Consider the following 21,956-nt stretch of genomic DNA (forward strand, 5'->3'; position numbering starts at 1 on the left):
GAGGAAAAACAGGGTGAGTAGTCCTCTATTGCAACTTCCACGATGACTTAGATAAGACTTCTAGCGTGAAGAAAGAGATTTCTTCATCGTAATTTTCACGGCCATGCATTTTATACTGCCCGCTGACCTGTCAGTATTTGCAAGCTTCGCGTCAATTGGCCAGCTGCCCCCAGCTGGCGTTAGCCAATAAGATTTCAGCAAAAATGGAGAAGGGAGGAGTTCCCATATATGTCTTAGCTGACGTAATGTTGAGTTACCGCCTCGAGAGGGAACATAAGGCAGAACTCATAGCAGGTGCGCTAAAAGTTTGAGGTTTTGACTTTAAAATGTCTTCTCGTTGTATTTTTGGCTGCCAGAATAGAAGGAACAGCACTTTTGTTTCAAAACTAAAGTTTTACCGGATCCCGGCAGACATTCCTTCACAGAAATCAAGAAGACAATTGTGGTTGAATGCAATACGGCATACAGACTGGACGGAGATGATCATAAAAAATGCTTGTGTTTGCAGTGCACACTTCATATCAGGTTAAATAATCTATGCATATGAACTGGTGTGTTTGTTTTATCTAGTAAATCAGCAAGTTTCTGTTTTATAGGTGAAAAGTTGCCAACCTTCAGCGCACTAGCTAGTTTAAATGGTAAACAAACATACAGCGATAGATGTGTGTGACATCCTTTGAATGGTCTCTTAAAATAATACACATTGCTAATCATAGTTAGCCCAGCGATAGGTTACATTAGAAAATAAGCCTTGACAAAATTCCCCAAACCACCCAAAAGTAATTCATATGGCCATATGGCATATGGGTCAGGTAGCCGGCTTCCATCCGCGAGAGTTAATTTACAAAAAAAGCTGTCACGGTCCCGCAGAGTCAGTGACTGTACATATTCGGACAGTTCCTAAACTTCTTCTGCATCCATGTTTAATAAATCCCTCCTAAAACGTGCTAGCTTACGCTTGTCAACATTGCGTCTGCGCCTCTTTTTGCCTCCAGCTAAGCCGGAATCGTTGCAATGTTTACAAACTTTTAAGGGGTCTATAGGCCTACTAAATGTTAGCTCCTAACAAAATACATCATTTTATCCCCCATATTTTACATGTGTGTGGCCTTTTTTTGTCATTTTTGATGACACGTGCACCAACCTTTGGAAAAAGTCTTTAATAAACACTTTTGCCTTAGACTGTAATAAACTAGATTTGATCGTTCTGGAGGGATCTACTAACAGTTGCACTGACAGCAAAAATTGTATCATAGCAAAGGCATTTATTGCGATTTTTCTCACAAAATATTTTGCTTACCTTTTAAGTCAGTTAATAAAATATTTTAAGCGTTAGGAGTAAGACGTCAAATAGCAAATAGCAACTTCAAAACATGAAAAGTAACATTCTTTTATAGATGCAATAAGGTGTAGAGGTGAAAAAAAATCAATGTAACCTCTCAGTCACAGCTGTGTGACGTCGATAAAAGCGTCTAACAAAAAGCTGTGTTGTAGCGCCACCACGCGGCCGCAGCGGCGCTCTGCAGGCGTCAGCGCTGTCCGCGGTGAACCGGTTCACTCCGCGGTGGACTCGCTGACCCCGCTGCCTCGGGCTCTGACTGCTCAGCGGCGCCAGGTGCTTAAGGAGACCGTTCGAACGCATCCAAAAAATTGTTCTACCAAAGCGATCATTCTGCCATTTGTAACCATAATTTAGCTCCGAACGAATTGTGTTTTCCCTTTCGTTTAATCACGTCCCTGTCGCTTTAAAGCTTCAGACAAAACGACCCATATGATTTTCCACCTCCAATCATCATCACTCCCCCGGCCGAGAGTGCGAGCCCTTCTGCATGCGGACATGGCGAAATCGGATAGATGTTTAAACAGAAGAGCGCAGTGTGGATATAAATGACAGCTATCTTCATGAAAACGAAGCTGTGAAATGCTAAGGAGAGGAGACCGTACTCCATCGAGGCAGAGACCACTGAATCACCATGGTAGTAAGACCCTTCCTTCTCTGACTCTTTTTGTTACCTGTTCGTCTGTGAATGTTTACTTGGCCTGTAGAATCTGACAGAGACAGACATCAGTCACATCTGGAGGATCATGCAGGTGTGCTGATAGCATGCTGCTTCCACATCTGTCGAGAGCTTCTACAACTTTCTGCTACTTTTCGATAAGATGCTGATGTAATGATTGTTATTATAGGAACATCCGTTCAAATTTTAATATTGCCCTCCACTAAACAAATTACATTTAGAACAAGCGTGCCTTAAACAGGGGCAGTACCCTCAAAGCAACCTTCTTCATCCCTAAAGGGTGCATATTAGTAGCTTAGTGTAGTAAGTAGTATCCGTATAGTAATATGAAGTTTTATGATACTATTGTATATTTTATAGAGGAGAAAGCTGTCCTGTACTGCCCCATACAGTGACAAGATGTTATACCCCTAAAGGGACAGTTTTTCCAAATATATTTCAGAGAGTTTACCTGTCCCGGCTCATTACTTTGGAGAATACTGTAGCTTAAATGAGAATTGTTGTCTGTTTGTAATAATGTTGGTATGTCTAGTAGAACTTAGACATATATAATAATTTAATAATAAATTATAATAATAAAGAAACTAAATTGTATTATAAAATAAATATATTTATAATATAATATAATATTTCACATATCTTCACTGTTTACTTGTCTGGATAATTTAATGACTATATAATGATAGCTGGAAAACCTGTATATCATTCAGATACATAGCATATAAAATATTGTAATATAAATTATTATATCATCTTTATAAAATATATAAGATATAACAGCAACTATACAATATACATTTTAAAACCATATTAATCGAATCGAATCGAATATAATATAGATTTAGACACTCTGTAAATAACAAATTATTGATTATATATTATAATGTCATTAATATAAAAAATACTTTTCTTTTTGAGTTACCTTCTTTATTAAATTTACAAAGGCATAAAAGACATGATAGAAATCATGTTTGCTAGAATTTAAAAATGATCATTTGCTCGACAGCTACCTTTAAAATGACAGTTACTCCAGCTTACTCCAGTTAATCCTGTTGTTTGACTGCAATGTATATTTACACATTGAATGTTTATGTGCATCTCAGTTCAGTCTGATGTTCTGTTCTAGCTCATAGTGGAGAAAACTGCTGAGCATCCATCTGCAGAGTTCTCCCTCGTTGAGGATGTGGCCCTTCACTGCACCTTTTTAATGGACAGGTTGAACAAGCAGCGTCTGTTTCAGCCAGATCTATGTGACGTAGACATCGTCCTCCTGCATCACCAGACTTCTTTCCAGGCCCATAAGGGTGTACTAGCAGCCTACAGCCCCTTCTTTCACTCGCTGTTTGCGTCGAGTAAGGAGCTGCGGCGTGTGGAACTCTCTCTGGAGACCCTCAAGCCTCAAGGCCTGCAGCAGATCCTCAACTTCATCTACACCTCCAAGCTCCTGGTCTCCAGCTGCAATGCCCAAGACGTGCTCAAGGCTGCCACGGTGCTCCAGATGAGCAACATCGCCAATTCCTGCAGTGAGCTCATTACTAGAGGCTCGCTGGACGTCAGTCCCAGTGTGGACCAAGCCAAACAGGAAGTCGGCGCTCAGAGCTGGAGCAACAGCAACTCGGTGAACTCCAACTTTCACATGGAGATCAAGCAAGAGAAGGACCCGACCTGTGCCAGGATCCTTGGAGGGAAAAGTGAAGGGAACCCATATGCTGTTCAGGTTGGCGATGGGCGTCCAGTGCAAGTAGATGGTTGTAAAATAGAAGGGAAGGAAATGGAAAACCTGAAGGACTCTGAAGATATTGATTCATTTAATAGAGAGCAAATTATTGTGGAGTTGAACCTGAACAACCAAACACTTAACGTGTCTAAAGGTTTAGAGGGAAACGCAGCAGCTCAGTCTCCCTCAGGACAACAGCTTCCTGGCAGAGGAAGACGGAGCGATGAGACTGTTGAGGAATCAAGAGACAATGTGGCTTTGGAGGAGGAGGAAGATGAAGGCGAGCAAAGTGAAGATGATGATGTGAGACTTGAAGGCAGCAGTGAAGAGGAAGGAGAACACACATTGCCTGCATTCATGTCTGAAAGAGCAGTACGACAAAGCCGGGCCCCTGCTGATGCTGCAGCGATGGTCTCCAGGAGAAACAGTGTGAGAGAGAAGCATGAGACGGCTCATGGAGGGAACAGTGAGGAGCTTCTGGACCAGTTTCAGAGGTACCCCAAGACATTCAACAACCGCTGGTACCTGGAGAAACACATGAACATGTCTCATAACCGCATGCATATTTGTGACAAGTGTGGCAAACGCTTCCTTATGGAGAGCGAGCTACTGCTGCATCAGCAGAGCGACTGTGAGAAGAGCATACAGGTAAGCTTTGACATTATCTTTTATTGAAACATATATATATATATAATTTATTTATTTTTTTTTTTTTTTTGATGGGTGAATAAAGAGTTCCATCTGAAATGTTCATCTAAAATGAGCATTTTTATCAGGCTGTTATGTTAAGGGTTCATTAATTGTACTAAAATGACAGTGTATAGGTTCTTTTCTATGCAGTTAAAGTGAAATAACTGAACATAAATACATGGGCCTGATAAAAATGCTAATTTCAGAAGAAAATTGCAAAAAATAAATAAATAAAGATGTGTGTGTGTGTGTGTGTGTGTGTGTGAGAGAGAGAGAGAGAGAGAGAGAGAGAGAGAGATAGAAACATTTAATTGATTCACTGGTTATTAATATCTTTTTCACCTTTTAATGTCAAAGCAAAGTTAGTTTCTGGTTGTGAAATGTCATATGGTGTGATGAATACAGAAAATACATATTTCTGCACTTCACCTAGATATTTAAAACATTTATTGGTAATACTTTACAGCACCATAAGGTTCCATTTGATAACATTAGTTAACCACATTAGTCAACATAAACTATCAATGAAAAATACTTCTAAAGCATTTATTAATCTTCATTAATACTGATTCCAGCATTTACTAATACATAACTGAAATGACAAGTTGTATCTATTAATGTTAGTTAATGGACCTGAGCTAACACAGACTAACAATGAACAGGTTTTTTTAAACTAATGTTAACAAATATGAATAAATACTGTAATAAATGTATTACTTATTGTTAGTTAATGTATCGAATAAAGTTTACAAATGCAACCTTATTGTAGATAGTTACCCATTTTTCCTTTTTTTATTGCTGACAATTGCGATAAAGAAATAATCCAATAAAGTAACTGACCCAATGCAATGGACAAGATTTGTTTTTGTCTCATTTTGTAGTGTCTAACGTGTGGAAAAGCTTTCAGGAAGCTTTGGTCGCTCCATGAGCACAATAAGATTGTTCATGGCTTTGCTGAGAAGAAGTACACTTGTGAGATCTGTGAGAAGAAATTCTACACAATGGCTCATGTACGCAAGCACATGGTTGGTGAGTTGTTTTTAAGTTCAATTAAATTAAATGAATGCTTCCTCTCCCAGACCTTTACTCCTAGTCTTATACTTTAAACAGTAAACTTGAATTATCTGAATAATCATTGTCTTGTTCTACACATCTTTAGCCCACACAAAAGAGATGCCATTTACCTGTGAGACATGTGGCAAGTCATTTAAAAGAAGCATGTCACTGAAGGTCCACTCTCTCCAACATTCAGGAGAGAAGCCTTTCCAGTGTGAGGTATGGTCAAATGAAGCAATAAAGCAAAAGCTGTGAATATATACATTATTGATTCATAATAATATAAAACATAAGTACATTAACATTAAAATTATGTTTAAATTATATATATATTAGGGCTGGTAAGCGATTTTTTTTTAATCTAATTAATTACATGATGTGGTAATTAATTAATCTAATTAATCGCACATCAAATTTGGAGAAACTACTATCAAAAGATAATTTAAAGTCATTGTGGGGCAAAGCATCAAACAGAGATTACAAAAAGTAGGTTCAGCAAGAAATATTTTGTTTGATAAAATTGATTACATATACTCTTTTGGACCATGTGAGTAAATGATGACAGAATTGTCATTTTTGGATGGGTGAACTATAACGTTAACAATTTATTTTCTTAATATTATTACTATGAAAATATGAAATTATTTCTTTAATGAAATGATACTCTTAATAATAAACTAAAACTGCCAGTAGGTGGTGGTAAATGTCTTAATGATTAAGTCATCGAGTCATTTATTCATTCGTTTGATTTGTTCAAATGGCTGATTCATTCATACGCCACTTTTTCTTTTGAATCGCTCTCGCGGTACTTTGATGTCATACACCGATCGGTCTGTGCAGCGCCACTTCAAATGCAACGCGAATATGGCCAATGGTTCAACGCGCCAAATGGTTCACCAAATTCATTCAAAACGTAGATTAAGAAATTAAATGCAGCTGTGGGTTGCTCGGGGATGAACAGTTCTGATTTGTCTTTATATTTTGGTTGGCAAAATTGAACAAAACAGACAACATTGTGTCTAAAATAGCACAATATTAACTTCTTAATGGACTGTTGTATAAAGTGAGAAACACATTTGCACTCGTGTGATATTGCACTTAGCCTACAGCTCGTGTGATATTTCTTAACTGTGTGATGTAAATGAGACAAAATTTCAAACACGGGCATTTTGCCCCATATCTTGAATTTTAGGGATTTTCTCTAGGCTCTATCACGCAGTAAGTTGCTGTCCTGCCTCATATTAGTCATCAATCGACTGTATGAAATGGCAGATGATTCACAGTAATATCTTCACTCGTGAAAAATCCTCTCACCCGGCCCCCGGCCCGCTCCCTCTAGTGAAGATATTACTGCGCCAAGACGAAGTGCTTACAAGCACTTGCCATGGTATTCCGCCACACAATATAGTTATCCATTTTACACGCTTAGAAAAGCGCAACGTTTTGTTTTTTGTTACCGTCCTAGGTCGAGTTACACTACGCGAGTAACTGTATTTAAATAGGGAAAACGTGGAGGTGTTTGGTAGCTTCTCTGCTTGGCCCATATTGAATGAATGTGCTCAGCTAAGTGCTTTCAAAGTGTCACCGCGCGCCAAAGCGATTGAGTGCACGCACTGAGACGAGAGAGGTATGTAGCCTATCAACTCGTCTTAGGTAAGGGAAAAACATAGTTTAATATGAAAACACGGTGGAGTATCCCTTTAATAATTTTAACGCATTATTTTTCTCATTAATTAATATAATTAAGGGGTTAAATTACCAGCCCTAATATGTGTGTGTGTATATATATATATATATATATATATATATATATATATGCATAATCAGAACATTCCCTTTATCAGCATTTCCTCTCATCAACACAACAAAAGCTGAGCTGTCCTCACCAGCTGGACACAATATAATACACCTAACATTACTAGTGTAGACAGGTTATTGAATAGATTACTCTTATGAACAGGTTCTTTTTAGTGAATCAAAAACATAAGGCACAAACAATGTAACTTAATTCCCAAAACGAATGAGTCATTTTACTAGATAGATCAAAAAAGATGAGTTACTGATTTGGATCAGTCTTAAACACTGTCCTTTTTTTATTAATGTGTAAAAATGTATTTTAAAATGTACTGAGATATGTGAAAATTACATAAATAAGAGTTTCTTTTAATCAGAAAATCTGTATTGATACCCAGCAAGAGTAAACTAAAAATGTTTTCTGCAAAGTATAATAAACAATAACCAACAATAACCAATAATGTTTTGAATTTAGCTTAGAATTGACCAATCAGCATCCAGGACCAGAACATTCGGTTTCATGATTTCCTTTATTAACTGCTGGCCATGTCTGAAATGTGTCCACTCCTTGTCCTTTAGGTCTGCAGTGAGCGTTTTCAGTATAAGTACCAACTGCGCTCTCACATGAGCATCCACATCGGACACAAACAGTTTATGTGTCAGTGGTGTGGGAAAGACTTCAATATGAAACAGTATTTTGATGAACACATGAAGACACACACAGGTGAGATGCTTGTACACATGTATAGCACTTAGAAATACTTTATACAGTCTAAGAGGTCTGCTGGTTCTTTTTAGGAGAGAAACCATACATTTGTGAGATCTGTGGGAAAAGCTTTACGAGTCGTCCCAATATGAAGCGGCACCGGCGTACGCACACGGGAGAAAAGCCTTACCCCTGTGAAGTGTGTGGCCAGCGCTTCCGCTTCTCCAACATGCTGAAAGCTCACCGAGAGAAGTGTTCCCAGGTCAGGAACCCTCCCCTGCTGGACTCCTCCACTATAACCAATCAAACACAGGCTGCTGCAAACCAACAACTGCCGGTCGGGATGGAAACACTGAGAGATATTAGGCCACATCTGCATGGCGTAGTCTCTTTATCATCATCTGTGCTCCACTCAGTGGACGGGGGTCCGTCACATTCTCAGCTGCGTTCTCTTACACCGCTCTACTCTACAGACTCCAGGAACCTGTAACTGCTGCTCTGTATTATACTTTTTGTGATGCAGGGATACTTTTTATGTAGCAGAGAGTCTGAGATATCATGTTAGTCTTACTTTGATTTCACGTCATATTCTCTAATATCCCTTCCGTTCCCATATCAAATCAGCCCTCTGTGCTTTAATAAACCTAGTTAGGCAAAAAGTATTAAGTATGTATGATACTAAAACTATTACCCACATGTAGAATGCAAAATGTAAGACATATATACTTTATGTACAGTATATTAAGAGAATAATAAATAGACAACAGAATATTTGGTTTATATAGCTTTCAAATGCTTTATGTAAAAATTTGTTAATTAGCACTATTTGTGTTTGGGGTGATGACCTGATATATATATGCGTAGTCAGAGACTTATTAGTAAGTAACGCATTTCTTGTTTGTGGTGGAAATGTGCAGGCAGGAGATTCTGTTTCTCGCACTTTAGTGGCTTGTTGGTGTAAGGGGTTTCATAAATATTTGTTTAGGCCTTACATATTGTCATAGTTTTATTATTTCTGTTAGAATTTTGTGTGTCAGAAGCACCTTAAAAATCTAATTCAACTGATTCGCCATCTTTGTCTAAATTGTGAATGACTACAGTTTGTATGTTGTATACAGATGGACATTTCTGGTTCAAGTATACGGTTCATTTGTTTTGTTAACATTTTCAAAAACCTTGATGGTTTGTGTTTTTGGTGATGTTCAGATTCATGAATGAGTTTAGGCTGAACGTGTAGGTCAGAAAAACAACAGCAACCAGTGTATTATATATTCTATATAATATAAATCATTTGTTCTCCATTATTTAGTGTTTATCCACTTCTCACAGTCTCGTGCAGACTCTAGTGTTTGATCTTCTAAATGAAAAATCTATTTTTTATTGTTTTTAACTGGTCTTTTTTGCACTTGTAGACAAGAATCTTGACCTTTTCAGATCTGTAAATATTTTTACACAGCAATATTTTTTATGAATTGGGTATTGCAACCTTATTTTATTGCTGTAATGTTTTCATTTCTGTCTGTGTAATTATATGAATATTTTGGTCTATGCACAACATTCCAAATCCCGAGCGGTTTTCCGATCTCTTTATTGCAGAGTGTTTGTGTTCACAGCACTAGCTGTTTATTATTCATGATGAAAAAATGACTCTGAAGCTCCATCCAGGACCCATCATGAAAGTCATGATGTCAAGCAGCATCAACATGAAAAAAGATGGCATACAGAATAGAAAATCAATTGTATTCTTTCACCTTTACTTTTTTATTTTCATGTGACTTTGGAGGGTGTATGACAATATTTGTGTTGACATTAATCACAAATGATCGTGTTGAGTTGTTCACATTTTTTTAGCTTGGTCATTGTCTACAGTATATTCAATTATTGTTCAGTCACTGCCATTTATTTCTCTTTTTTGAATGTAAGAACATTGTACTTGGTCATAACTGCAAAATGTTCAATTGTAGTTGTCATCTAAAATAACATAATAGAATTATAGAAATCAGTGTACATGGTTATTTAAAAACGTCAAATTATTTAACATCTACATAACAAAGCATTCTCATGGAAAAAAAAATAGATGGTCTAGTGTTTATCTCCATCTGCTGAGTTTTCTCGGAACAGCAGCATCAAACACTGCTCTGTTACATACCTTAAGATCTATCACAAACGAACTATATCAATATTAAGCAAAGTCTGTGACAAATGATTCAATGGAATATGTATTGCTCTTTTATGAAGATGTGGGTGATATTTTGTCAATAGATGAGAGCTGTAGATCACATCTTGGTGAATCTCAAGGTGTTCAGAGTCACTCCAACCACAGTGGCCCCTGCAGCATAACGGATCTCCCTCAGAATCCCATTCCAGCAGTTCTCCTCCTCCTCAAACCTGTCACGCAAATCGCAATTTCATTCTCAAATTTCAACATTCCTTTCAAATATATATGACCAAGTTTCCTTAGGCCAGTAAGTCTAATTAAACCAATTTTAGATGAACATAAGTACTCACTTCCATATATCATTCATTTCAGTGGGCTCCAGTTTTTCTGTGGTCTCATTGGGCATCATAGCAAAACCCCCCACAGCATATAAGCAGCCGCCCAGTTCGATCAGGTTAAGAGAGCTTCTCTCCTGAGGAAACTCCACGAACTCTGACCAGCTAAGCAGGAGACACACAAGTGAGCAACTTGCCTGTGTTAAGGAGTCTTGACAATATATGACAAAAGGGTGACTTACGAGTTGCTGGCGATGTCATAGACCTCCACACTGCTAGTCAGGCCATTATCAGTGACTCCAGTCACCACATAGATTTTGTTTTGGTGAACAGCAGTGCCAAACAGCGAGCGGGCAGTTTTCATGGGTGCCAGATCCTTCCATTCAAACTTAGAGGGATCATAGACACATACTCTCCTCAGGCATTTCCTGTACATCACATATCAAGTCCGGTTATGAAAACCAAAGATAACCTGGCATAGTGTGTTTGTAAAGTATGATAAAACCAAATTCTTTACTCACTTGCTCTCAGTTTTTCCACCGATCACATAGACCAGTCCTTTGTGCGAAACAATTCCGTGTCCATAAACTGCATATGGAAGAGGGTCCGACTCTCCCCATTTGAATGACCTGTGTGTAATTGTATAGTTATCAGCCTTCAGCCATGACAGATAAAATCCTGTTGATCAGGGGTTATGGCAAGGGCCGACCTGGAGAGGTATAATCAATCTCAAGATCTACCAAAAAGAATGAAATATGCCCAATGGCTGTATTGAAGTAACTAATTATTTATTGAAACGGAACTGTGACATGTCAATGTAAAGTGAGTCAAATGATTGATTGTTGATTCAAAAGCTCTGGTTCATTCAGTTAGGATTCGTTAGACTGATCTTTACATCCACTACCTGCACAGATCTCAACAGTGCAAGGTTGTAGGTTGCCAGGTTGAGGTCACAAATGGGTTGAAATTTGTATGATGTGTCAAATATGTGAGTATAGGATGAGTTTCAAATTAGATGTGGCAAATGGATAATCTTGGAATAATATATTGATGGGACTATTCATATAGCGAGGTTTGGGCCGTTAAAATTACCTGGAGATGGGAGATGGGTGTGAAATACGGGAGACTCCCAGGAAAACGGGAGGGTTGACAGATATACATTTATAGTGCGTCATGTTACAAAAATGAGAATTAAATCATAAATGAGAATTTCAGAACTTGTGCAACCCGCCTTCAGTTTGAAAACTGCTGCATCTACGAGGTCTGTCACTGTATGTCGTTTGCTATATGATTGTACTCACTGTCTGTCGTAGATCATAACAGAATCTAACGCACGTTCTCCCTCCTTCAGTTCTTTTCCTCCCACCACATAGATAGAGTTCTCAGCCTCCGCCAGACCGAACAGACACCGAGGGTCTGGTAGTGAGGGCATCCCCAACCATCCAGAGCTCATGGGATCAAACTGTAGGATGAAGAAGAGCTCAGATTCAAATATAATGATCTATAAGCATTCTTCCTGTTTGATTCCTCCTACACAATCCCTTCAAAGGTTTCTCTTGAATTACACAAGGAAAATGTCATGCAGGCAACATTAAAACCATGTCACATGAGGTTCAAAGCTTTAACAGCTGTTCTGAAGCTAAATGGACCCTGTGGGTCATTCTCACAAATGTATTTTTGGAACCAGAGATTCATGATGCTTTGAGTCATTGATTTGTAATACAAACATATTTAGCAACATTAGCAAGACTTGACCATGCGTTACCTGAAGAAAGTAGGAACTGAATGGCTTTTCTTTGTTCTCTTCATTGTACATCAGACCTCCAGCAACAAAGATCTGATTTTCCTTTGTGACAAGACTGCAATGGTTCTTAGGGATCTCGGTGGATGAAGATGCCACGTAGCACTCATTTGCACCAACGTCATACGCTACCGTTCCTGTATCGCTAATCATCAATAAAAGGTCTGACTGAAACATTCCAAAACGTGGATTGTCATTTAGGATTCCCGGGAGCAAACCCTCCTCATCCTCGTCCTCAGAATCTGCTGTCCCGCCTTCCTCCTTGACCCTTTTGACCCTGTGTAGCACTCCTTTATGTGCATCCTTGACGATCTGAAGCTCCTTCTTGAGCTCCTGATTCGTCCTGATCAATCTGTGGCCCTCGACTTTCTCTTTAAAGTAACTTGTTGGTATAAGTCGGAAACGTACGCAGTGTAGAAGTTGTGGCAGGTCATTCAATCTCTTGCCAGTGTCGTACTCCACCCAGTCCATGAGAGATTCAAACACCAACTCTTCTCGTTCCACATTCAGAGAGTCACATGTGATGATAGCCGCCAACTCGCTGGGACCCAACTGATGGAAGTCCTGGTCCCGAATGATGAGGGCATACCGGTCACAGATGAAGTCCCGAGCCTCCATAGCCAAACGTGGACAGTCCAGCAACAGTCCCAGTCTAAAGATGGCCAGACAGTTACTAAGAACCAGCTTCTGCTGTAGATACGAGACACACACGCTGAAGATTGATGGAATCTGGTACATGTTCGCCGCCATGAAAATGTCTTGGACGTTATGCTCGGTCAGGTTGATATCCGAGGTGTATATGTACTTTAGGATCATTCCCATGACTCCAGGTTCAATGTCTTTTAGGACAATCTCCCACTTTTTGCTCTCTTCCAGGTCTGAAAGGAACATGGCTTTGAAGTAAGGGCTGCTAGCGGCTAGCACTAGCCGATGACAAGGAAACTCTTTGTCTTTGATCTTCAGAACGCAGTCCACAAACTTGTTAGCATCCAGGAGATCACTGAGCCCATCTTGTAGGAGCGTTTGCTGGTACATCCGTGGCTCTGTCACTGGATCTACTGACAAGGAGGCCATCTTGGTATGGTTTGATGTAATATTTCAGTAGGAGGGAGGGGTGTCCTGGTCCTCTCCCACTGCAAAACTGAACTGACTGTATTAACACTGTTACTCTAAAAGAGAAGTGGCAGAGGATGTGACACTTTGGTGTGGCCTCAGCTCCTCAGCTGTCACAAGCTATCAGCTACTGACTGTCCATCTATATATAGAAATGCGTAAATGAACCACACTTAGGGCCTGAAATACAAGCTTTCCCTCCCTTCCCCCCACCAAACAGATCAGACCAACAGCTGACATGTTGCTCACTGGGAATTAGTTGTAGATCTTATGGAGTAGGACAGTAGAACACCACAAGATGATTGTGAGATGTGAATAGTTTGAAAAGAATGTTACAGAGTGAAAGAAAAGGTGGAAATCAGACCCATTTAAGACTAGTTTCAAAAGGACACAGAAATAGACGCCTGTTGCTTTGGGAGATAAAGTCCACCTAGTGGAACCCTCTAGTGGAGCAATTCGGTATTGTGTGCTCCTACATCTATTAGCATCAATTCATAGTAGCAAGCAAGCATTGCTAATCTTTGAATTTACAACAGGGGTAACAAGATGTGTCCCAGGCTAGACTTGAACATTGGCACCATGAAGGTAACAGTGCTTTATTTGTTCCAGTTCCAGTAGAATGCATTATATTTTTGTTGTTTTTACTTTTTTTTGTATATGGGGAGGACTGAAGATTGCAGGGAAAACAAGAATTGGAAACATGCATCCTTCACTCAAGACCATGGTGTAATATGTTTGAACACGTGTGCTAACCACTAGGTTATTATAGCTTGTTTACATTTTCACACTGAACCAATTAATCACAAACAGCTCTTTGTTTAAAGCAATTTCTCTAATTAGATATTTAATGAAATAATTCCAGTTTAAAGTTATAAACTTTCTAAAGGCACACTCTTAAAAATAGAGGTTTAAGGGGAGTAGTGATGACTGAAAAATCCTCAAACTTTTCAGTCAATAGTTCTTGAAAGTACACTTTTTTCTTAGTCTAAATAATATTAATAACCTAAAGAATACTTTTCAACCTTCTGTGTGAGGAAATGGTTTCATGGATAATAAAGGTTCTTCATGGAACCATAAAGTTTATTTTTAGTGTATATGAAGACAAGGGAAATTCTCATTTGCGATAATAACCCGTGTAATGTGACAAAAAATCCAAAGGGAGACTGAAAACTAGGAGATATGTAATTGTGTGCTGATGACAGCATAGCAGACCTTCAGTATTCATCAGTGTATATTTTAGGCCCATTAATCAACTCAAATCTCTAGTGTGCCACTCAAAGCTCGATGTAGGACAAAGCCTAATAGGGGAATGTGTTCACACCGTATCATTTGAAAGATTGGGACATCACAAAGTTTAATGTGGTTAAGTGACTAAGCTTTGTGTGGTTTAATGCGGCATCATTGTGACTATTGTTTAGGAGTGTAATGTACGTTTTGTGTCATAATAATAGCTGTAAACCAGGACTAGTATAGTTAACTAAAACTTAAATTAAAACCATTAAGAAGTTGTTACTTGAAATAAAAATAATCAAATTGAATTGAATCTTTATTTCAACTACATATAGTGGTTGAGGAATCGTTTCTCATTTTCAGTGTCTAAAATGATGTAGTAAAGTGAATCATTGAAATGAATAAAAATTATATAGACATTTAAAAAAAAATGAATTCAAAATATTATTAGAAACTATAATGTCTCAACAATACTCGAATTACACTGCTGTAAACATATTAAGAGTAATGAAATAAAAGACAACAGTTATTGTTCTATATATTATTTATTCATAAAATATTTGGCAAGCCCATTCTTTAAATAGCCATATCCACTGAAAATATAAATAAAAAATGCACTTGGTTTATTTGTGCTAGAGTATGTCAGAGAACAGGTTGCATTTGGCTAAAGCAAGTGCACTTCAGAACTATACACAGTTAAAAACAGACTTGTGCAAATCATTGACCATAGTGGTGTGACTGCATCGGTCTGGCATGAAAGCTCAGGGGCAGAATTAACAAGAGGGACCTCAAGAGCTGGATCAGATTCAATGACTTCTCTGTCCTTTACTCGGCCTTCTGTTTGTCCGCCTCTGTGGGCGGCACTGGTTCCGGATCATCCAGCAGAGCCTGCTTTCGCTCTCTCTCCTTTATCAGCTGCACGCCACAGTAAGTCACAAACAGCACCGAGAGAGTGGACAAGGGGAAGCCTGAGGGAATCACAAGGGTGCTATTATTCTCTGTGTACATGCAGTGTTTGCCCCATTCCCCTGGAGTTTTTTTGCTGATACAATTATATGTTTCAATATTTTTGTATGTCTGATGTACAGTATGTAAGAAACACCTTCTGCACAAGATTCTAGCTACTTTACTTTCCGTTTTCATTATATAATGGTCTAAAACGAAACACTTACCTTTAAGAAGCAGTCTCTTAGCAACCAGCTGAGCAAAATCCAGACTGTTCAGTGCCAGGACGTTGTACAGGACAATTTGCCAGAAGTTAACAGCATTGAACAAGCCCCTGATTCGACGTGACATTGCCTCAGACATAAGATTCCGCTAGAAAAACATTAACATTGCATTATTACTCAGAGTAAGCAAATTATGTTATTTTCATATTAGTGAAAAGTAGGCTAATCAGTCATGATGTAATATTGAAAGACAATCAATTGGTATTGTAATGATTCAAAACCCAAATGCTCAAAAATCCCTCACAACTGAAAGTCTTTGGGATCTTACCTCAATGGTGGAGAAAGGTGGCAGAGAAAATAATTTAGCCACCCACAGTTCAAAGTTCAGGCCAAAGCAGTTAAAGAAAGACCAGATGTAAACCAGCTCACAGGGTCCGAGCCACAGAGTTGTGACAGCAAAGGTGCAAATGGTTGCAAGAAGCTCCTTTAAGATGGCATCATGGTTTTCTCCGATATAATCATAGACATATCTTTAACAAAGAACAGGAGATACATGTAAAGTTGAATGTTTTTCCTGAGTATATGATTATTATAGAAATATACGTTTTAAAAAATGATACGTGATGATACACTGATAGAATTGGTTATTTGCTCACTTGCACAGCCAGTCATTGATTCCTCTGTCAAAGTGCCTAAAAAAGACAATGTCAGAAGAAACTGTAAACATGTTATCTGGTTACACAGTCGTCAACTGCTTCAAAAACATACTCTGTCTTTTCTCTTCTGGTAATGACTACACTTACGTTTCAGCGAAGACATAGAGCATTGTGATGCATTTAGGAGGCTGAGGAGGGTCAAGATGGTCCAGTCTGGATACCGTGTTAATGACACCAAACAGGACGGCTGACTTTAACCAGTCATACACCAGATTGGAGTACGCCAAGCCAGCTGAATAGCAAAACAATTCAGACCAACTAGTGATAGTAAAACAAATGAAACTGTCCTTACATATAATTAGAAACTACTTGTAACATTATTTCTAAAAGTCTACTGTATTTTCTAGTTATTTACTGACCCAGAGACCAGTCAGACAGTTGCTTCAAAAGCTTCAAATCGTTAGGGATGGTCAAAATGTACAAGAAATGGAAGAAGACATCCACCACCAAAATAGCCCCAAGGTGCACCAAAGCATGAATGGTGATGTTCCACATCTCTCTTTCTTTACGTGTCAAGTTAGGGTTGTTAGCCTGAGAATATTAGAGGGATCATTACAGTGCATACCTAACCAGAGTGACATTATCAACACTATAACAATTAATTATTCTATTCTATAGATTATATAGTGTCCATAAACTGGACTTTTAAAGTTTTCTTGAGAAAAATGTAAGGAAGTTGAGAGATTCTCAAAATACAGGACTCACCTGCTGGTGGAATCGATCAAAGGTCATGATAGGTCCAAAGAAGAAGAAGGGGAGGTAGAAGTTGTACTTGATCAGATCCAGGAAACTGTAATTGCCATCTTTCTTCTCACAGTTCTCTAGAGCAAAGCTCATACAGCGCATAATGGAAAAGCCACAGCCTCCATAGAACAGGACATCTTGGAGATCAAAAGAGCCTGTTGCAAATCCTTCCTGCATCAAAACAGACAAATTATCAGAACATCAAAATAACAAACTAAAGGTGTCTGTACATGCACATGGACACCTGTACCACAGAGGGAGTTGTGGTTAGACTGTGGGGGAAAACATGTTATATAAGGGGTTATAAACAACACAAACAATATTTATACTGCTGCAAGAATACACACATTATGAATATATGCTATTCTTTCACAACTTTAACAAAGGTTTTTAAAGTACTACTGTTTTTATAGCACTTTACACAATACAGGTTATTTCAAAGCCGCTTCACAGTAGTAAACAGGAAAATAACAGAATTATGCCAATTTCTTCAAATATGAGACAAATTCAAGTTCTGCTGTAAAGCAGCTCTACAAAGACAATGGTTCCATTATTCAGCTCAAGTTAGTTCAGTGTTGATTCAGTTCAATTCAATAACTGTAAATCATACTAGAGAAATGATCATTCACTCTCTATGGAACTTCTCACCTGCCAGGTGTTAAAGGGCTCCATTTTGAAAGTTGCCAGGCTGGTAAGTCCAGCCACAAAGCAGAGCCACTTCCTCTTGACAAGGGCCACACTGTAGAGGATGATGCAGTGAGACAGGATGAGAGTGATGTATGTCCATCCCATAGTAATCAGCACAGCCAGAGATCCATACAGCATATAGATCAAAGATCTGTTCTGTGGGTTAGGAAGAAAATTCCTTCTAAAAAGGCACATTTATGTTATCCAGCTGTCACGTACAACAATACTAATGAATTTTTTTTTTGACTTTTTAAGGAACTACTGTTTTTAGTGTTAGAAATTACAAAATAAGTCCAGTATAAGCTTGAGTTATAGCAGTAGTAGTATTAGTTAGTCAGTTAGTAGTATGATCCAAATAAAAATGGTAATGGAAAGTACTTTCAGAGTTACCTTGAATAAATCTATACCAGTCTTCTTGGTCAGCAGAAAAAAACACGAAAGCATGTAAAATTTCACACAACATTCATATTAGATCATTTAACACATGCATTGTTAATATCAAAGTGTGTGGGTTTTTTTTCTATTATTGAGTATTCAGACTCAGTCCATACATGAAATCATGCAATATTCACAAAACACTCACATAAAATATCAATAGCAAAATATTATCACTCTTAAATCTTAAATGACTTGATCTTTGTGCAAATGGTGAATAACCCCATACAGTACCTTTGGAGACAGCATTGAGCAGATCTTAGCAAAAATCACATGACCGGAGAGGGCAAACAGGATGTGGTTGCGGAAAGTGGTAAACCACATTACCCATTCAAAATCTGACACATCCTAAAGAGACAGAGAATATCAGTTACAGAAAGTGATTAAGTTTAGATGGAATATGGTTAAAAAGAGTCATTAATGTAATATACATTAAATCAGAACTTATTTATAAAGCCTTCAGCAACCCCAAAACCCACAGAGTGTACCAACATGCTGTACACTTTCAAAAAAAAAAAAGTAAAAATAAAATAAACACAACAAATACATCTGTTCAAACATACTAATCATTAAAAATAGAGAAGGCCTCACCAAACAAATGTCTTGAGGTGGCTTTTAAATGTGTTTACAGCAGTAGAGGATGTGAAATACTTGCCATTTTTCTGCCAAAGTAGTGCCATCCTGGTTTTACATTCTCTCTAAATGCTTTTCTGTTCACATTCTCTGCAAATAAAAAACAAAAGTTTCCCAAAAGCAGCAAGATGTGTTTCAGGCTAAATTATAAAGCTTTCTTTTTATATACACACACATACACACATACATTAAATTTTGCCTGCTTGCATATTCAGGGGCTTCTCTGTAATAATCCAGACTCTCAAATATATTTTGAGATTATGAAATGGTACTGTGAAATCTGACAAACCTTTGTAATATGCATTTCAAAGATAATACAAATTGCATAAAAGATCTTATTTAAGAGTCAGGGGTTGTTGAGGGTTATCAGTGTAGGACTCTGTGTACCAGTGTAGGTACATTTAGAGTACATTTAGTAATGTTAGTCTAAACTGATGTTCCTGTGTTTAAACCGAAAAGAAGACATAATCAATATGTGATCTTTAAAAAGGCGGAGGCAGGACATGGCTAGTTTGCTCCAGCACGGCTCGGATGTCAATAAGCAAAACAGTCTGCACACACAGAAACAATAATACTACAGTGCTCTGATTTACCACGAACAAAAGCAAATGCAAATTCAGTCGTTGTATTCTAGAGCATTCGTGATTGATGTGAACATAATTCTGTGATCTTAATGTAGAAAGAAAAAGCGTGAGATAAAAATAAAGTGTACCACTGGAGGCCTCAATGATCCAGCTGCCTGCCCATAAGAGCGCAAGAGACAGGACAGCAGTGTAGAGGTACAGCTCGGTCTTGGGAAGGGCTGTCTTGATTCCCATGGTTAACCTGAAGAGAAGTATTTACATTAAAATCCTGTTACACACTATACTAAAATTAACCATTGACCACTGCAGGAAATAAATACGGTAAATAAAAAGAAACTTACATATAACAAATACCTCCACAAGCTTGTTTACGGTTGGTTTTAAGGTTTGATATGGCAAATGTACATAAAACAGTGAATTATTAGGATGTGAAATCCTAATTTCGTATTTACTTTAATATTTGCCCGTTTTGTACAGTTCATTTTATTAGCCTCGCCCTCATACTCACTAACGGCCGTTACAGGTCAAACGTCACTCACCCTCGTCTCCTCAGATATCCACTGATACTTCTCCTCTTTTTGGTACTTTATAACCAGGTCAAAGGTACACTATATTAATACTTTTAAGGTTTTAAAATGTATATTCGCGGTTAAGCGAGAAAGTTTAGCTCTAAAACTGTAAGAAAATAAAATTTTACCGTAATACTGTGAAGCAACAGCTGACGGAGAAAAACCGGCGAAATTTTCACCTAATGATAATGATATCAGCGGGAAAATAACTGTCCAATCACAGGAGACTTTTTTGACGTGCCTATTAATATTAATGACGTTACAAATTTGAACTTGAGTTTAAATGTAAAAAGTTACGATTTTAGAAGATACATGTAATAAAGTGCTAGAATCAAAATTTCATGATTTCTTTACATTTATTTATTAATATCATTGTTTTAGTTATTATTCAAGGTCACTACAACTGCAACATTGATGTAACAGTCAAGAGGCAACCTTGTCATTTCGGGTTTTGGCACCCAGAATCAAGCTTTTCTTGAAAAACTAGTTTGCAAAATCCAATTTATAAAGGAGTGGTGCTCTGTAATGCTTTACAAATTTACTGTAAATGGTACAGAAAAACATGTTAATTTAGCTACGTGAGCCTTTTAATTGTTAATGTAGCCTATTATTTATTTGTGCAGTTCGTTACAGTGAAATAACAATATCATTATTTGTGTTACTGTGCCTGCTGTAAACTGTACTGTATTAAATGTAGCCTCTCTGCAAAGTGCCAACAGTAAAAGTAAAAGTAAGCGCTGTTCTCGATCAGGGAAGACACTATAGCCTAATTACAATAATTATTGTGAAGTTCACACACATCGATCATCAATGTATAAGAAACACTTTTATATATATATGCCACGATGCAGCCTCAGCCTGCCCTATAATCAATAACAATCCAATTACAATACAGATATAACAAAACTAAAACGAATAAAACAACAAAAACATTCCCAAAGAGTTCACACCCAGTCTACTTCTCAGAAGACAAAACTGTAAGTCAGTGACTTAAATTGGAGTGCCTCTTTTGACGGCTCCTCAGAAACAGCACCGTCAGCTGCAGTCTCTTCCTATTTTAGCCCGAGCAGGTGCTCATGGTCCGGCGCAGCAGCTGCAGCGCAATGCGATCTCCCACACATCAGGAGATCCTGAGTATGAAAACCGAGGACTGAACTCCCAAATCAATTTCCTTTCAACACTGAATGAATTAAAAAAACCATGCGTGTACCTGCTCAATTAGAACCTGAGTATCTGTTTCAACTATTATAGCTGCTCGCTTTTGTGAAGTCCTATTAAATGTAGGCTAAATGATGTTGCACAGCTCTGAACGCCCACACGCCGCATGATCCGTGGGACTCTGTCTGTGTACAGCACCGTGTACAGTAAGTACAGTCATTCAAAAGGAAGTGCACTTGCTCAGTACTAACCTCACAGCCGCTCAGATGTTTGAAGACAGATGTCTGTCAACCCCCACAAAATTGAAAAAAAAGAAAAGAAAAAGGGGGGTGAGTAGGGGGTTCTCCTAATACATCCGTCCCGGTTTTCCAGTACCGATGGTGCACTGTGAGAGGCGGCAGTGGCTGGTGTGGATGTTGCGGGAGGGGTGTAGAGAGTGTATTTATAATCCGGACTGAAACTGCAGAGGGGTGGCACTAGAACTGTCCATCAAAAAGGCGCACAAATTCAAGAACGAGCGCTTCGTGGTACAGGTGCATCACGGCCGGCTGGAGAAAGCCCTTATTTTGTCATCTTCTGATCCGTGTGTAGATGTAGCTACTGTACTGTCTTGAAGCAGTCCCTTGTGTAGGCTAATCCAATG

General features: G+C 38.3%; 3 protein-coding genes across 4 annotated transcripts; 1 reads left to right on the top strand and 2 right to left on the bottom strand.

Moving 5' to 3' along the window:
• Nucleotides 1-1,550: 1,550 nt before the first annotated feature.
• zbtb47a (zinc finger and BTB domain containing 47a) lies at nucleotides 1,551-9,980 on the top strand. Its single transcript, XM_059501999.1, has 6 exons — nucleotides 1,551-1,976; nucleotides 3,145-4,383; nucleotides 5,307-5,454; nucleotides 5,585-5,700; nucleotides 7,855-7,999; nucleotides 8,074-9,980. The coding sequence occupies exons 1-6, from the start codon at nucleotides 1,974-1,976 to the stop codon at nucleotides 8,469-8,471; spliced, it is 2,049 nt and encodes a 682-aa protein (XP_059357982.1). The 5' UTR covers nucleotides 1,551-1,973; the 3' UTR covers nucleotides 8,472-9,980.
• A 202-nt stretch (nucleotides 9,981-10,182) lies between these two features.
• Nucleotides 10,183-13,497, bottom strand: LOC132096563 (kelch-like protein 40a). The gene is made up of 6 exons (XM_059502000.1): nucleotides 12,240-13,497; nucleotides 11,776-11,936; nucleotides 10,996-11,103; nucleotides 10,717-10,902; nucleotides 10,490-10,639; nucleotides 10,183-10,369 (listed from the first exon to the last, which is right to left on the bottom strand). The coding sequence occupies exons 1-6, from the start codon at nucleotides 13,347-13,349 to the stop codon at nucleotides 10,258-10,260; spliced, it is 1,827 nt and encodes a 608-aa protein (XP_059357983.1). The 5' UTR covers nucleotides 13,350-13,497; the 3' UTR covers nucleotides 10,183-10,257.
• Nucleotides 13,498-15,144: 1,647 nt separating this feature from the next.
• On the bottom strand, nucleotides 15,145-21,727 carry LOC132096565 (protein-cysteine N-palmitoyltransferase HHAT-like protein). 2 transcript variants are annotated; one of them, XM_059502002.1, is made up of 13 exons: nucleotides 21,565-21,727; nucleotides 19,715-19,827; nucleotides 19,025-19,092; nucleotides 18,604-18,717; nucleotides 18,325-18,348; nucleotides 17,896-18,090; nucleotides 17,209-17,418; nucleotides 16,863-17,034; nucleotides 16,591-16,735; nucleotides 16,444-16,479; nucleotides 16,116-16,317; nucleotides 15,791-15,935; nucleotides 15,145-15,586 (listed from the first exon to the last, which is right to left on the bottom strand). In XM_059502002.1, the coding sequence occupies exons 2-13, from the start codon at nucleotides 19,818-19,820 to the stop codon at nucleotides 15,444-15,446; spliced, it is 1,560 nt and encodes a 519-aa protein (XP_059357985.1). In that variant the 5' UTR covers nucleotides 19,821-19,827; nucleotides 21,565-21,727; the 3' UTR covers nucleotides 15,145-15,443. The 2 variants fall into 2 exon arrangements, with proteins under 2 accessions (XP_059357985.1, XP_059357987.1); XM_059502004.1 differs by lacking the exon at nucleotides 21,565-21,727 and adding an exon at nucleotides 20,126-20,343.
• Between the last annotated feature and the right edge of the window lie 229 nt (nucleotides 21,728-21,956).

The sequence above is a fragment of the Carassius carassius genome, chromosome 20 (assembly GCF_963082965.1).
Source record: "Carassius carassius chromosome 20, fCarCar2.1, whole genome shotgun sequence".
Classification (NCBI taxonomy): domain Eukaryota; kingdom Metazoa; phylum Chordata; class Actinopteri; order Cypriniformes; family Cyprinidae; genus Carassius; species Carassius carassius.

Bases quoted from the DNA above. Each gene is read 5' to 3' on its own strand.
- zbtb47a (XM_059501999.1), top strand. The intron at 4,384-5,306 runs GTAAGCTTTGAC...CTCATTTTGTAG, and splicing joins ACTGTGAGAAGAGCATACAG to TGTCTAACGTGTGGAAAAGC. The intron at 8,000-8,073 runs GTGAGATGCTTG...GGTTCTTTTTAG, and splicing joins ACACATGAAGACACACACAG to GAGAGAAACCATACATTTGT.
- LOC132096563 (XM_059502000.1), bottom strand. From the start codon at position 13,349: ATGGCCTCCTTGTCAGTAGATCCAGTGACAGAGCCACGGATGTACCAG. The intron at 10,903-10,995 runs GTGAGTAAAGAA...TGTGATGTACAG, and splicing joins GGTGGAAAAACTGAGAGCAA to GAAATGCCTGAGGAGAGTAT. The intron at 10,640-10,716 runs GTAAGTCACCCT...TCTCCTGCTTAG, and splicing joins TATGACATCGCCAGCAACTC to CTGGTCAGAGTTCGTGGAGT.
- LOC132096565 (XM_059502002.1), bottom strand. From the start codon at position 19,820: ATGGGAATCAAGACAGCCCTTCCCAAGACCGAGCTGTACCTCTACACT. The intron at 19,093-19,714 runs GTACACTTTATT...TTTTATTTGCAG, and splicing joins GATCATTGAGGCCTCCAGTG to AGAATGTGAACAGAAAAGCA. The intron at 18,349-18,603 runs GTACTGTATGGG...CTGCTGACCAAG, and splicing joins GCTCAATGCTGTCTCCAAAG to AAGACTGGTATAGATTTATT.